Here is a 17500-nt window from a genome sequence, read left to right as displayed (position 1 = left end):
ATGGATGGATGGATGGATGGATGGATGGATGGATGGATGGATGGATGGATGGATGGATGGATGGATGGATGGATGGATGGATGGATGGATGGATGGATGGATGGATGGATGGATGGATGGATGGATGGATGGACGAAAATCTTGGAATACATTTGATAAAAACCATTAAAAGTTTGCAGTTGTCGTGTCCTCTCATTTTAATACGCACAGTCACACACACACACACACACACACACACACACACACACACACACACACACACACACACACACACACACACACACACAAGCACACACACACACACACACTTCCACTACTGCCCCTCATCCTCCTCCCATCAGCTCAAGATGAAACGCAAGACAAGTCGTGGCTGAGTCGACTCTGAGCGTGAGGACGTCGACTGAGACGAGACACACACACACACACACACACACACACACACACACACACACACACACACACACACACACACACACACACACACACACACACACACACACACACATGCACTCTCACTTCCTTTCTCTCCGTCACACACACACACTCCGATCCTCTCTCCCTCCCTGACTCTCGGTCTCTCTTCCCTCACACACTCACCGACACACACACATTGGAAACACACACACTCAACTTCTCCGAGCGTCGGCAGCTCAGACCCGAAAATCTCACACACACCTGCCCCCGAGACCCTGTTCCTGGACCTGCTCTCTGGACCTGGAGACGCTGCCCCTCAGAGGAGCTTCAGAGGGTTCATGGAGTCGTAGGAGACTCAGGAGCTCAGATGTCTTTCGGGAGAGACTGAGGAGGGTCCGAGGGCCTCGGTCAAGTCTTCCCGTCACCCCCCACCCCCGGGACCAGCAATGCCTTCAGACCGGACCAGGTGCACCTTGGGATTGTGACCCCCCCACCATGTGCAGATGGACGGCTTCCCATCTCTACTACCCCGAGCCGGTCCCGGGCCACCTCCCCGCCTCCCTGTGCCTGGTGTGCCTGGCGCTGCTGCTGGGCTCGGCCGGCCCGGCGTCGGGGGCCTGCGCCCCGGGTCTGGGTCGAGAACCCCTGCGGGCGCTGGCGACCGGCGCCAACTGCTCGTGGACGCTGGAGAGACACACTCGCAGCTACAACCACCTGGAGGGCGACGTGCGACTGCGGCGCCTCTACTCCGCCAACAAGTTCTTCCTGTCCATCGACAAGACGGGCAAAGTGGACGGGACCAGGAGGAAGAACTCGGCCGACAGTAAGTCCGTCTCTGGCTTCTGGGTCACGGAGGTTCTGTTTGTGTTGTGTGGAGTTGCTAGGTAGGGACGCGCCTCCAGGGGCTGCTGGCGCGAGGACGCCCGAGGACAGACGCATGGTTTGGGAAAGTATTGGAAAAAGCATATAAACGTCATCAGGGACGGACTCGTTGACAGTGTTGACGCCGAAGCACAGATGTGGTCGAGACTCGAAGGTTTTTTTTCCCAGAGGAGCAGATTAAACTAACGACGCTGGAAACTCTATTAATCTTTCAACCAACTAGACGCTGGTTATTGAGACTTAAACCGGAGTTTGTTTTGTCAATATTTTTCTTTATCTGAGATTCTTTGAATATATGTTGAGTATTGAGAGTTATTGAAATATTACATTATTATTTCTCAATCATTTCAACAATTTTCAACTGTAATCAAACAATTTTCAACTGTAATCAAACAATTTTCAACTATAATCAAACAATTTTCAACTATAATCACACAATTTTCAACTATAATCAACAATTTTCAACTGTAATCAAACAATTTTCAACTATAATCAACAATTTTCAACTGTAATCAAACAATTTTCAACTATAATCAAACAATTTTCAACTGTAATCAAACAATTTTCAACTATAATCAACAATTTTCAACTGTAATCAAACAATTTTCAACTATAATCAAACAATTTTCAACTATAATCACACAATTTTCAACTATAATCAAACAATTTTCAACTATAATCAACAATTTTCAACTGTAATCAAACAATTTTCAACTATAATCAAACCATTTTCAACTGTAATCAAACAATTTTCAACTATAATCAACAATTTTCAACTGTAATCAAACAATTTTCAACTATAATCAAACTATTTTCAACTATAATCAAACAATTTTCAATTATAATCAAACAATTTTCAATTATAATCAAACAATTTTCAACTATAATCAAACAATTTTCAACTATAATCAAACAATTTTCAACTATAATCGACAATTTTCAACTACAATCAACCAATTTTCAACTATAATCAAACAATTTTCAACTATAATCAAACAATTTTCAACTATAATCGACAATTTTCAACTACAATCAACCAATTTTCAACTATAATCAAACAATTTTCAACTGAAATCAAACAATTTTCAACTATAATCAAACAATTTTCAACTGTAATCAAACAATTTTCAACTATAATCAAACCATTTTCAACTGTAATCAAACAATTTTCAACTATAATCAACAATTTTCAACTGTAATCAAACAATTTTCAACTATAATCAAACTATTTTCAACTATAATCAAACAATTTTCAATTATAATCAAACAATTTTCAATTATAATCAACCAATTTTCAACTATAATCAAACAATTTTCAACTATAATCAAACAATTTTCAACTATAATCAAACAATTTTCAACTATAATCGACAATTTTCAACTACAATCAACCAATTTTCAACTATAATCAAACAATTTTCAACTGAAATCAAACAATTTTCAACTATAATCAAACAATTTTCAACTGTAATCAAACAATTTTCAAATACAGTAAATCGAAAATACATATTTTAAAATGAATATTTTTCAATTCGTAGCAGTTTAAATTCAATCGAGTTCTGATCGTCACAGAACCAAACGATCCAGTATCTCGGTGCTCTGTTGGTCTGGTCTGGTCTCACTATTATAACATTTGTTGAATTTAAACTGCTATCAATTGAAAAATATTGAATTCAGATTCTAAAAAGTTTTGAATGTTTAAAATGTTAAATACAATTTAATTGAATATTGTGCTGATATACTTATAAACTTAATATCTTCTATCATGTCAACATAAAAATGAATGGTATGTTGTTGAAATATAAGTGAATAATCAAATGTATTTCATTCATAATAACAACCTTTGACACTTAAATAGCATGATATTGTGAAGTGGTTCTAAGATACACAATAATATGATTTAAATATTTATATAAATTAAGTTTGTTCGTGTCGTGATGGATCCAGAGTCTCCTCTTCAGGGTCAACTCGTGGTCCTCGCTCGCTGCAATCTGACGCGGGAGCCCGTGAATGGGATGTTAATTGAGCGGCTGCGTGTCAATGGATGTCTTTCAAACGTTCGACCAGGTCAGACGAGCATGTTCTGGTCATGACCCGCTCGCCCTCGCCGAGCTGTCACTCACACGGTCTCCGTGGCAACGACGAGTGGTTTTTAGTCGACATTTATGTCAATTTATCACTTTTGACTCACAGACTGGTTGAGTTTAAACTAAGATCAATGTTTGTTCAGTCGGTGTGAATTCAGCGTTTTTATCCACGAGACGAAATATTGAAGTCGAGATGAAAAGACTTTTAAAAACTTGTGTTTTTGCATTAATGAAAGTGAAAAATATTAAAGTTTTTAAGTGTTTTAACAATCGTACACATTTAGTTTAGTCAATTTTCAAAATTAGTCAAACAATTTTCAACTAAAATCAAACAATTTTCAACTATAATCAAACAATTTTAAATTAGAATCAAACAATTTTCAACTTTAATCAAACAATTTTCAACTGAAATCAAACAATTTTCAACTGAAATCAAACAATTTTCAACTATAATTAAACAATTTTCAACTATAATCAAACAATTTTCAACTATAATCAAACAATTTTCAAAATTAATCAAACAATTTTCAACTATAATCAAACAATTTTCAACTGTAATCAAACAATTTTCAACTATAATCCAACAATTTTCAACTATAATCAAACAATTTTAAACTATAATCCAACAATTTTCATCTATAATCAAACAATTTTCAACTGAAATCAAACAATTTTAAACTATAATCAAACAATTTTCAACTATAATCAAACAATTTTCAAAATTAATTAAACAATTTTCAACTATAATCAAACAATTTTCAACTATAATCAAACAATTTTCAACTGAAATCAAACAATTTTAAACTATAATCAAACAATTTTCAACTATAATCAAACAATTTTCAACTGAAATCAAACAATTTTCAACTATAATCAACCAATTTTCAACTGTAATCAAACAATTTTCAACTATAATCAAACAATTTTCAAAATTAATCAAACAATTTTCAACTATAATCAATCAATTTTCAACTGAAATCAAACAATTTTCAACTATAATCAAACAATTTTCAACTATAAGAAAACAATTTTCAACTGTAATCAAACAATTTTCAACTATAATCAAACAATTTTCAACTATAATCAAACCATTTTATAAATTAATTTAAAAAAATTAAACAATTTTTATTTGTTTATTACTAACTATAAAAAAAATGTTTGTGCCACAATCATGTAATAAACGTTTTCAACATTAAACTAAAATAATAGTAAATGTTCAAAAGTCTGCAGTGAAATAAAGTTGAGTATTTCTCCATAAAAAATTTTTTTTCCACCAACATTCAGCAAGAAAAAGTCCAGGAAATGTTCGACACATAACACGACATATTGACAAAACTTTCCTGGTAAAGCTTTTTACCCACAAGCATCAACAGAGGCAGAAAAATATCAGGAAATTAAACTCAAAACATAGTTTTCTTGATCTCAGGAGTCAAGAGTCGGGAAAGTATTTGTTGCTGTCGGCACGAATCTTAGCCTCAATCGACAGGTTATTGTGCAGCTGAACGCACTTCATTTCCTCCGGTGTTGAGAACGACACTCGCACGTACAAGATAAACAAAAGAAAGAGAAAACCTAGGTTACCTATCTTAACCACGGTTCTACGAATGAATGCGAGGCCCTCCAGCCAGGCTTCGCTTGTGGTTCATACCGCCACTGATAGAAGCCAATTTACCCGCCACCCAGTAGGTGTCAGGCTCTCCTTACCTATTAACGGGAAGCGCTCCAGCCCTTGGGTTTCTACATCATGATGCAAGGCCCTCCAGCCGGACTTCGCTTGTGGTTTTAAAACCAAAGCGAAGGCGAGGGATTAATGTACTCGCAACCATCACTTCATCTCTCAATTGAAATGTTTGTTTTCCTGATGATTCACCTGCAGCTGCGACTCCAGGTTCTGACGCAACCTTTTAGCAACACTCGCTTTTCCCTCTCATTCCTTCTTAGTTACTTTTTCATACCGTGGGGGAGGAAGGGGCCGGGGCCACCGTAGTTAACAAGACATGGGGCAAGGACCTTCTTGTGGTGTTGAGGAGATATGCCTTCACAAAGGTAGACGTGGGGGACCAAGACGTGGTTTATGGAATTCATTCACTGGAAGTCCATTCTGAAGGGTCGGCCAATCGCCGGCTGGAGTGGGCTCGGAGGCCCGTCGAGGGACACAACCAACCGACTGAGTAGGCTAGACAAATCGCTGCTCTGACCCAAAAAGAGAAGCGCTGGGCCGACAGTGCCTTTCCTCGTCTCCTGCTGCCATAGCAGAGAAAGAGTCTGTCCGTGTGTCCGAACTCCTCCACTCACCGCAGATTGACTGAAAGAGCCCTCACCAGGCACAACCAGCAGAGATGTGCAAAACTCGTGTCTTGTGTGAGGTGGAGGGTGAAAGGCCTTTGGCACAAAAGTGCTTGAGCGAAAGGTGGGGAGGACCACCTTTGGCAAGAAGGCAGGGTTTGGACGCAGGGAGACAGCAAAAGACAGGCATACAGCTCCGTGGATCCACTTCTGACTGATTTGACCTCAGGGTCAGCAAAGCGGCTGTAAAGAGTTCGGCCGAGAGGATTGGAACCTTCTTCCTCGCTTACTTTCTTTTCTGAGAGGAAAGAAGCGACGTTTGTCTCACGACATTCGCGTCTGCGCAGTGTTTGCCTGGAAGTTTCGTCTTTGCCAAACTCGGGCGACATGAAGAAGTTGCAAAAACGTTGTCAGGCGGACAGAGGTGCTTTTTTGATGGGCTAAGACACCCGGACACTGCTCGAGACACAGAGTAGGAGATATAAACCACAAGCGAAGCCTTGAAGGGCCTTGCATCGTGATGTAGTCGTACGACCAGATGAACAGTACGATCTGCTCTGCAGCCTGTGGCTGGAAAATACTGGATCCTACCCTGAGGAATGTTGAAGATTCAAGGGGAACATCTGAGAGAAGAGTCGTCGATGAACCGGAGACTAAAATCGGACTCGATGAATCATTCGATTTGGGAAAATATTATTTCCATTTTTCATGCTCATTATTTTGGTTTTTTGTGTTTTCATAATCCTTTTTTTCTGCTTTTTGTTCACATTGTTTTGTATTTTTCTGGATAATTGTTCTTCCTCCATCTGTGTGTCACCTTTTTTTTCATTTTTTATCAAATTATTGTTTGTCTTCCTTTTTTTTGTTGCAAGTTTGATTAATTCGTTTTTTGAGCATTTATCTTTTATTGTCCGAACTAGCTGTTTTGATGGACACACGTCTGATCCAATCAAATCTCTTAGTGCTCCACTCAGTGGGCGGAGCTTGTGACAAAGAAAGCCTCCCATTGGTTGATGTTGTAACTTGTGGTCCAATCAGCTGGAGCTTCACTGACATGGTTCTGTGAGTGTGTACACTCGATAAAGTTGTCGTTATATTAACATCAAACACACAAAAATGTTTTTGGACAAACATCGTGTTGTTCTTCGGCGTGAGAGGAAAAGCGAGTGTTGCTCAAAGGTTGCGTCAGAGTCGCAGCTGCAGGTGAATCATCAGGAAAACAAACATTTCGAGTCGCGAGCACGAGTCTCTTCACCTTGAACCTCAGGTCAACCTTCTGGTGTGTGTTGTGTCGTCGGTTCACGAGCCCATGAGCAAACGTTGGAGCAGCTGTGACTCTGTGTTGGTTTATTTTCAACGTCTCCTCGTTTGACTTTTCCAGGATTTAAGAATATTTGTGGAGGACGATCGCCAGAAAAACTTCTTGGATATTATTAGAGAAACTTTTAGAACGTCTTAGAAACACATGTGAGGAGTTTGTGTCTATGAGTGTGTGTGTGTGTGTGTGTGTGTGTGTGTGTGTGTGTGTGTGTGTGTGTGTGTGTGTGTGTGTGTGTGTGTGTGTGTGTGTGTACGTACTTGTGTATGTGTGTGTGTACCTGCATATGTGTGTGTGTTTCTTTGTGTGTGTATCAATAATACGTTTACTTAATGTTTTATTATTAAACGTAACATTTTGTCGATAAATTATTTCAAAGATTTGTTTATAATATAGAAATTCTCACAGTAGAAACTGTTATATTTGTTTAATATTTCTTTTCTTTTTTAATTTTCCTTCGCTTTTGTAACTTATTAGTGTTTGTTGTTATTTAATTATAAATAAAAACATGTTTTCACGATTAGTTTAAGGAACCAGTTACATTTGTGATGGACAAGATAGAACGAACTGTTTGTATGTTTGTTTTTGTGTTTAAAATAATAGTTGAAAATTGTTTGATTATAATTGAATTTTTTTTGATTACAGTTGAAAATTGTTTGATTATAGTTGAAAATTGTTTGATTATAGTTGAAAATTGTTTGATTCTAGTTAAAAATTGTTTGATTATAGTTGAAAATTGTTTGATTCTAGTTAAAAATGGTTTGATTATAGTTGAAAATTGTTTGATTACAGTTGAAAATTGTTTGATTACAGTTGAAAATTGTTTGATTATAGTTGAAAATTGTTTGATTATAGTTGAAAATTGTTTGATTTCAGTTGAAAATTGTTTGATTACAGTTGAAAATTGTTTGATTATAGTTGAAAATTGTTTGATTATAGTTGAAAATTGTTTGATTATAGTTGAAAATTGTTGGATTATAGTTGAAAATTGTTTGATTATAGTTGAAAATTGTTTGATTATAGTTGAAAATTGTTGGATTATAGTTGAAAATTGTTTGATTATAGTTGAAAATTGTTTGATTCAGTTGAAAATTGTTGGATTATAGTTGAAAATTGTTTGATTATAGTTGAAAATTGTTTGATTATAGTTGAAAATTGTTTGATTATAGTTGAAAATTGTTTGATTCTAGTTGAAAATTGTTTGATTATAGTTGAAAATTGTTTGATTCTAGTTAAAAATGGTTTGATTATAGTTGAAAATTGTTTGATTACAGTTGAAAATTGTTTGATTACAGTTGAAAATTGTTTGATTATAGTTGAAAATTGTTTGATTATAGTTGAAAATTGTTTGATTTCAGTTGAAAATTGTTTGATTACAGTTGAAAATTGTTTGATTATAGTTGAAAATTGTTTGATTATAGTTGAAAATTGTTTGATTATAGTTGAAAATTGTTGGATTATAGTTGAAAATTGTTTGATTATAGTTGAAAATTGTTGGATTATAGTTGAAAATTGTTGGATTATAGTTGAAAATTGTTTGATTATAGTTGAAAATTGTTTGATTCTAGTTGAAAATTGTTTGATTCTAGTTGAAAATTGTTTGATTATAGTTGAAAATTGTTTGATTCTAGTTGAAAATTGTCTGGTTATAGTTGAAAATTGTTGGATTATAGTTGAAAATTGTCTGGTTATAGTTGAAAATTGTTGGATTATAGTTGAAAATTGTCTGGTTATAGTTGAAAATTGTTGGATTATAGTTGAAAATTGTCTGGTTATAGTTGAAAATTGTTTGATACAGTTAAGTTGTAAAAAAAAAAAAGCGGTTTAATAAAAGTTGTGAATAAAAGACATAAGAAAAAATATGTTGTTAAAAAAGCTCTGACTCATCAAGTCTCGGATCAGAACGTCTGCAGAAACTCATTGAATGAAGATCATTTCTCTACTGTGTTGAGGAAGAAAGTGGAGCCGGAGCTGGAGACTTTCCAGAGGCTCATTAGGTATTGACCACGTCTGAACCAGGAGGTCTCTAGAAACCAGCGGGAGGTTCGACTCCCTGAAGGAAAAGCTTCTTGCTGGACAGAATAGAGACGCAGGAGACCTGGAGGATCAACGCTTCTGCTTGTCTGGGACACGAGGAGGTCGAAAGCCGGAGCAAACTTTTCTCTCTGCTGGTCCTCACGAGCGTCTCTCGGACGTGGGAACCCGGCGGGACAAGAGTGCCGGTGTCACGTTAATGAGCAAGGCATTCCGTGCTTCAGCCACCGAGGCTCAACTTCATGAATGGCTGCAAGAAATGTAGCAATTAGTAGCCAACAACCTCGGCGCTCTGGCTCCGGAACCCTCGGTGGGATTTAGTGGGTTCATCAGCAGGTTTATGGTCGACTGTGAACTTGTTTTATTGCAGCTCCAACATCCTGCTGTTGGAAGAACATGAAACTGTTGTTAAAAGAACCTGAAATTGTTGTAAGAAGGACATGAAACTGTTGTTAGAAGAACCTGAAATTGTTGTAAGAAGGACATGAAACTGTTGTTAGAAGAACCTGAAACTGTTGTTAGAAGAACCTGAAACTGTTTTTAGAAGAACCTGAAACTGTTGTTAGAAGAACCTGAAATTGTTGTAAGAAGGACATGAAACTGTTGTTAGAAGAACCTGAAACTGTTGTTAGAAGAACCTGAAACTGTTTTTAGAAGAACCTGAAACTGTTGTTAGAAGAACCTGAAACTGTTGTTAGAAGAACATGAAACTATTGTTAGAAGAACCTGAAACTGTTGTTCGAAGAACCTGAAACTGTTGTTAGAAGAACATGAAACTGTTGTCAGAAGAACCTGAAACTGTTGTCAGAAGAACCTGAAACTGTTGTTAGAAGAACCTGAAACTGTTGTTAGAAGAACCTGAAACTGTTGTTAGAAGGACATGAAACTGTTGTTAGAAGAACCTGAAACTGTTGTTAGAAGAACCTGAAACTGTTTTTAGAAGAACCTGAAACTGTTGTTAGAAGAACCTGAAACTGTTGTTAGAAGAACCTGAAACTGTTGTTAGAAGAACATGAAACTATTGTTAGAAGAACCTGAAACTGTTGTTAGAAGAACCTGAAACTGTTGTTAGAAGAACATGAAACTGTTGTCAGAAGAACCTGAAACTGTTGTCAGAAGAACCTGAAACTGTTGTTAGAAGAACCTGAAACTGTTGTTAGAAGAACCTGAAACTGTTGTTAGAAGAACCTGAAACTGTTGTTAGAAGAACATGAAACTATTGTTAGAAGAACCTGAAACTGTTGTTAGAAGAACCTGAAACTGTTGTTAGAAGAACATGAAACTGTTGTTAGAAGAACCTGAAACTGTTGTCAGAAGAACCTGAAACTGTTGTTAGAAGAACCTGAAACTGTTGTTAGAAGAACCTGAAACTGTTGTTAGAAGAACCTGAAACTGTTGTTAGAAGAACATGAAACTATTGTTAGAAGAACCTGAAATTGTTGTTAGAAGAACCTGAAACAGTTTTTAGAAGAACCTGAAACGGTTGTTAAAAGAACCTGAAACTGTTGTTAGAAGAACCTGAAATTGTTGTTAGAAAGACATGAAACTGTTGTTAGAAGAACCTGAAACTGTTGTTAGAAGAACCTGAAACTGTTGTTAGAAGAACCTGAAGCTGTTGTTAGAAGAACCTGAAACTGTTGTTAGAAGAACATGAAACTGTTGTAAGAAGAACCTGAAACTGTTGTTAGAAGAACATGAAACTGTTGTTCGAAGAACCTGAAACGGTTGTTAGAAGAACCTGAAACTGTTGTTAGAAGAACCTGAAACTGTTGTTAGAAGAAGCTGAAACTGTTGTTCGAAGAACCTGAAACTGTTGTTAGAAGAACATGAAACTGTTGTCAGAAGAACCTGAAACTGTTGTTAGAAGAACCTGAAACTGTTGTTAGAAGAACCTGAAACTGTTGTTAGAAGAACATGAAACTGTTGTTAGAAGAACCTGAAACTGTTGTTAGAAGAACATGAAACTATTGTTAGAAGAACCTGAAACTGTTGTTAGAAGAACATGAAACTGTTGTTAGAAGAACCTGAAACTGTTGTTAGAAGAACATGAAACTATTGTTAGAAGAACCTGAAATTGTTGTTAGAAGAACCTGAAACAGTTTTTAGAAGAACCTGAAACTGTTGTTAGAAGAACCTGAAACTACTGTTAAAAGAAACTGAAACTGTTGTTAGAAGAACCTAAAACTGTTTTTAGAAGAACCTGAAACTGTTGTTAGAAGAACCTGAAACTTTTGCTAGAAGAACCTGAAACTACTGTTAAAAGAAACTAAAACTGTTGTTAGAAGAACCTGAAACTATTGTTAAGAGAAACTGAAACTATTTTTAGAAGAACCTGAAACTATTGTTAAAAGAAACTGAAACTGTTGTTAGAAGAACCTGAAACTATTGTTAGTAGAACCTGAGATTGTTTTTAGAAGAACCTGAAACTGTTGTTAGAAGAACCTGAAACTGTTGTTAGAAGAACCTGAAACTGTTGTTAGAAGAACCTAAAACTGTTGTTAGAAGAACCTAAAACTGTTGCTAGAAGAACCTGAAACTGTTTTTAGAAGAACCTAAACATTTAGTTAGAAGAACCTGAAACTGTTGTTAGAAGAACGGGAAACTGTTGTTAGAAGAACCTGAAACTACTGTTAGAAGAACGTGAAACTGTTGTTAGAAGAACCTGAAACTGTTGTTAGAAGAACCTAAAACTGTTTTTAGAAGAACCTGAAACTGTTGTTAGAAGAACCTGAAACTTTTGCTAGAAGAACCTGAAACTACTGTTAAAAGAAACTAAAACTGTTGTTAGAAGAACCTGAAACTGTTGTTAGAAGAACCTGAAACTTTTGCTAGAAGAACCTGAAACTACTGTTAAAAGAAACTAAAACTGTTGTTAGAAGAACCTGAAACTATTGTTAAGAGAAACTGAAACTATTTTTAGAAGAACCTGAAACTATTGTTAAAAGAAACTGAAACTGTTGTTAGAAGAACCTGAAACTATTGTTAGTATAACCTGAGATTGTTTTTAGAAGAACCTGAAACTTTTGTTAGAAGAACCTGAAACTGTTGTTAGAAAAACCTGCAACTGTTGTTAGAAGAACCTAAAACTGTTGTTAGAAGAACCTGAAACTGTTTTTAGAAGAACCTGAAACAGTTTTTAGAAGAACCTGAAACTGTTGTTAGAAGAACCTAAAAATGTTTTTAGAAGAACCTGAAACTGTTGTTAGAAGAACCTGAAACTTTTGCTAGAAGAACCTGAAACTACTGTTAAAAGAAACTAAAACTGTTGTTAGAAGAACCTGAAACTGTTGTTAGAAGAACCTGAAACTATTGTTAAGAGAAACTGAAACTATTTTTAGAAGAACCTGAAACTATTGTTAAAAGAAACTGAAACTGTTGTTAGAAGAACCTGAAACTATTGTTAGTATAACCTGAGATTGTTTTTAGAAGAACCTGAAACTTTTGTTAGAAGAACCTGAAACTGTTGTTAGAAAAACCTGCAACTGTTGTTAGAAGAACCTAAAACTGTTGTTAGAAGAACCTGAAACTGTTTTTAGAAGAACCTGAAACAGTTTTTAGAAGAACCTGAAACTGTTGTTAGAAGAACCTAAAAATGTTTTTAGAAGAACCTGAAACTGTTGTTAGAAGAACCTGAAACTTTTGCTAGAAGAACCTGAAACTACTGTTAAAAGAAACTAAAACTGTTGTTAGAAGAACCTGAAACTGTTGTTAGAAGAACCTGAAACTATTGTTAAGAGAAACTGAAACTATTTTTAGAAGAACCTGAAACTATTGTTAAAAGAAACTGAAACTGTTGTTAGAAGAACCTGAAACTATTGTTAGTATAACCTGAGATTGTTTTTAGAAGAACCTGAAACTTTTGTTAGAAGAACCTGAAACTGTTGTTAGAAGAACCTGCAACTGTTGTTAGAAGAACAAAAGAAAACATAAAGAAAACATAAAAAAAAACAAAAGAAAACATAAAGGAAACATAAAGAAAACATAAAGGAAACAAAAGAAAACATAAAGAAAACAAAAGAAAACATAAAGAAAACATAAAGAAAACAAAAGAAAACATAAAGAAAACATAAAGAAAACAAAAGAAAACATAAAGAAAACATAAAGAAAACAAAAAAACAAAAGAAAACATAAAGGAAACATAAAGAAAACATAAAGAAAACATAAAGAAAACAAAAGAAAACATAAAGAAAACAAAAGAAAACATAAAGAAAACAAAAGAAAACATAAAGAAAACATAAAGGAAACATAAAGAAAACATAAAGAAAACATAAAGAAAACAAAAGAAAACATAAAGAAAACAAAAGAAAACATAAAGAAAACAAAAGAAAACATAAAGAAAACATAAAGAAAACATAAAGAAAACAAAAGAAAACATAAAGAAAACAAAAGAAAACATAAAGAAAACATAAAGAAAACATAAAGAAAACAAAAGAAAACATAAAGAAAACATAGTGAACTTGTTGATGTGAGTTGCTTCAGGATCTTCTGTTCGTCTGATGAACGTCTTGTTTCGGACGCTTGAGTTGGTTCCCCTTGATTAGACACGAGGCCCCCGACTCATGGCCCCTCAGCGCAGATAACGAGGGACTCGCGAGTGGCTTCGTTAACCTTGTTCACCTCAGACATCCTTCAGCCTCGTCCGCCCCGACCCATGGCCTCCCCCCGCGGCCCCTCTTGTAAATCAGAGCTCCATAATCAGAGGGAGTTTCACCTTTGACCCGTCCTGGAGGGTCCTGACGAGAAGACGAGTGTTCAGTAACATTAGACCCCGAGTGTGACCTTGAAGATACACAAATCAAAAGATACACAAATCAAAAGATACACAACTCAAAAGATACACAAATCAAAAGATACACAAATCAAAAGATACACATCTCAAAAGATACACAAATCAAAAGATACACAAATCAAAAAATACACAAATCAAAAGATACACAAATCAAAAGATACACAAATCAAAAAATACACAAATCAAAAGATACACAAATCAAAAGATACACAACTCAAAAGATACACAAATCAAAAGATACACAAATCAAAAAATACACAAATCAAAAGATACACAACTCAAAAGATACATAACTCAAAAGATACACAAATCAAAAGATACACAAATCAAAAAATACACAAATCAAAAGATACACAAATCAAAAGATACACAAATCAAAAGATACACAACTCAAAAGATACACAAATCAAAAAATACACAAATCAAAAGATACACAACTCAAAAGATACACAACTCAAAAGATACACAAATCAAAAAATACACAAATCAAAAGATACACAAATCAAAAGATACACAACTCAAAAGATACACAAATCAAAAGATACACAAATCAAAAAATACACAAATCAAAAAATACACAAATCAAAAGATACACAAATCAAAAAATACACAAATCAAAAGATACACAACTCAAAAGATACACAACTCAAAAGATACACAAATCAAAAGATACACAAATCAAAAGATACACAACTCAAAAGATACACAAATCAAAAGATACACAAATCAAAAAATACACAAATCAAAAGATACACAACTCAAAAGATACACAAATCAAAAGATACACAAATCAAAAAATACACAAATCAAAAGATACACAAATCAAAAGATACACAACTCAAAAGATACACAACTCAAAAGATACACAACTCAAAAGATACACAAATCAAAAAATACACAAATCAAAAGATACACAAATCAAAAGATACACAACTCAAAAGATACACAAATCAAAAGATACACAAATCAAAAAATACACAAATCAAAAGATACACAAATCAAAAGATACACAACTCATAAGATACACAAATCAAAAGATACACAAATCAAAAAATACACAAATCAAAAGATACACAAATCAAAAGATACACAACTCAAAAGATACACGAATCAAAAGATACAGGAATCAAAAAATACACAAATCAAAAGATACACAACTCAAAAAATACACAAATCAAAAAATACACAAATCAAAAGATACACAAATCAAAAGATACACAACTCAAAAGATACACAACTCAAAAGATACACAAATCAAAAGATACACAAATCAAAAAATACACAAATCAAAAGATACACAACTCAAAAGATACACAACTCAAAAGATACACAAATCAAAAGATACACAAATCAAAAAATACACAAATCAAAAGATACACAAATCAAAAGATACACAACTCAAAAGATACTCAAATCAAAAGATACACAACTCAAAAGATACAAAAATCAAAAGATACACAAATCAAAAGATACACAAATCAAAAAATACACAAATCAAAAGATACACAAATCAAAAGATACACAAATCAAAAAATACACAAATCAAAAGATACACAAATCAAAAGATACACAACTCAAAAGATACACAAATCAAAAGATACACAAATCAAAAAATACACAAATCAAAAGATACACAAATCAAAAGATACACAACTCAAAAGATACACAAATCAAAAGATACACAAATCAAAAGATACACAACTCAAAAGATACACAAATCAAAAGATACACAAATCAAAAAATACACAAATCAAAAGATACACAAATCAAAAGATACACAAATCAAAAAATACACAAATCAAAAGATACACAACTCAAAAGATACATAACTCAAAAGATACACAAATCAAAAGATACACAAATCAAAAAATACACAAATCAAAAGATACACAAATCAAAAGATACACAACTCAAAAGATACACAAATCAAAAGATACACAAATCAAAAAATACACAAATCAAAAGATACACAAATCAAAAGATACACAACTCAAAAGATACACAAATCAAAAAATACACAAATCAAAAGATACACAACTCAAAAGATACACAACTCAAAAGATACACAAATCAAAAGATACACAACTCAAAAGATACACAAATCAAAAGATACACAACTCAAAAGATACACAAATCAAAAGATACACAAATCAAAAAATACACAAATCAAAAGATACACAAATCAAAAGATACACAACTCAAAAGATACACAAATCAAAAGATACACAAATCAAAAAATACACAAATCAAAAGATACACAAATCAAAAGATACACAACTCAAAAGATACACGAATCAAAAGATACAGGAATCAAAAAATACACAAATCAAAAGATACACAACTCAAAAAATACACAAATCAAAAAATACACAAATCAAAAGATACACAAATCAAAAGATACACAACTCAAAAGATACACAACTCAAAAGATACACAAATCAAAAGATACACAAATCAAAAAATACACAAATCAAAAGATACACAACTCAAAAGATACACAACTCAAAAGATACACAAATCAAAAGATACACAAATCAAAAAATACACAAATCAAAAGATACACAAATCAAAAGATACACAACTCAAAAGATACTCAAATCAAAAGATACACAAATCAAAAGATACTCAAATCAAAAGATACACAAATCAAAAAATACACAAATCAAAAGATACACAAATCAAAAAATACACAACTCAAAAGATACACAAATCAAAAGATACACAAATCAAAAAATACACAAATCAAAAGATACACAAATCAAAAGATACACAACTCAAAAGATACACAAATCAAAAGATACACGAATCAAAAAATACACAAATCAAAAGATACACAACTCAAAAGATACATAACTCAAAAGATACACAGATCAAAAAATACACAAATCAAAAGATACACAACTCAAAAGATACATAACTCAAAAGATACACAAATCAAAAGATACACAAATCAAAAAATACACAAATCAAAAGATACACAAATCAAAAGATACACAACTCAAAAGATACACAAACCAAAAGATACACAAATCAAAAAATACACAAATCAAAAGATACACAAATCAAAAAATACACAACTCAAAAGATACACAAATCAAAAGATACACAACTCAAAAGATACACAAATCAAAAAATACACAAATCAAAAGATACACAACTCAAAAGATACACAACTCAAAAGATACACAAATCAAAAGATGCACAAATCAAAAAATACACAAATCAAAAGATACACAAATCAAAAGATACACAACTCAAAAGATACACAACTCAAAAGATACACAAATCAAAAGATACACAAATCAAAAGATACACAACTCAAAAGATACACAAATCAAAAGATACACAAATCAAAAGATACACAACTCAAAAGATACACAAATCAAAAGATACACAAATCAAAAAATACACAAATCAAAAGATACACAAATCAAAAGATACACAACTCAAAAAATACACAAATCAAAAGATACACAAATCAAAAGATACACAACTCAAAAGATACACAACTCAAAAGATACACAAATCAAAAGATACACAAATCAAAAGATACACAACTCAAAAGATACACAAATCAAAAGATACACAAATCAAAAGATACACAACTCAAAAGATACACAAATCAAAAGATACACAAATCAAAAAATACACAAATCAAAAGATACACAAATCAAAAGATACACAAATCAA

General features: G+C 33.7%; 1 protein-coding gene across 1 annotated transcript in view; it reads left to right on the top strand.

The window, feature by feature from the left end:
- Positions 1 to 636: 636 nt before the first annotated feature.
- The window catches only part of fgf22 (fibroblast growth factor 22), a 42855-nt gene continuing 25991 nt past the window's right edge, over positions 637 to 17500 (top strand). Inside the window, exon 1 of the mRNA XM_087782131.1 lies at positions 637 to 1237. Within this exon, the coding sequence (XP_087638257.1) occupies positions 910 to 1237 (328 nt within the window). The 5' untranslated portion in view covers positions 637 to 909. The remainder of the gene's footprint in view (positions 1238 to 17500) is intronic.

This window comes from Callionymus lyra, chromosome 2, assembly GCF_982586985.1.
Source record: "Callionymus lyra chromosome 2, fCalLyr1.hap1.1, whole genome shotgun sequence".
NCBI classification, from domain to species: domain Eukaryota; kingdom Metazoa; phylum Chordata; class Actinopteri; order Syngnathiformes; family Callionymidae; genus Callionymus; species Callionymus lyra.
Note: the sequence above shows the minus strand (reverse complement) of the source record. Positions and strands in the feature narration are given on the sequence as shown.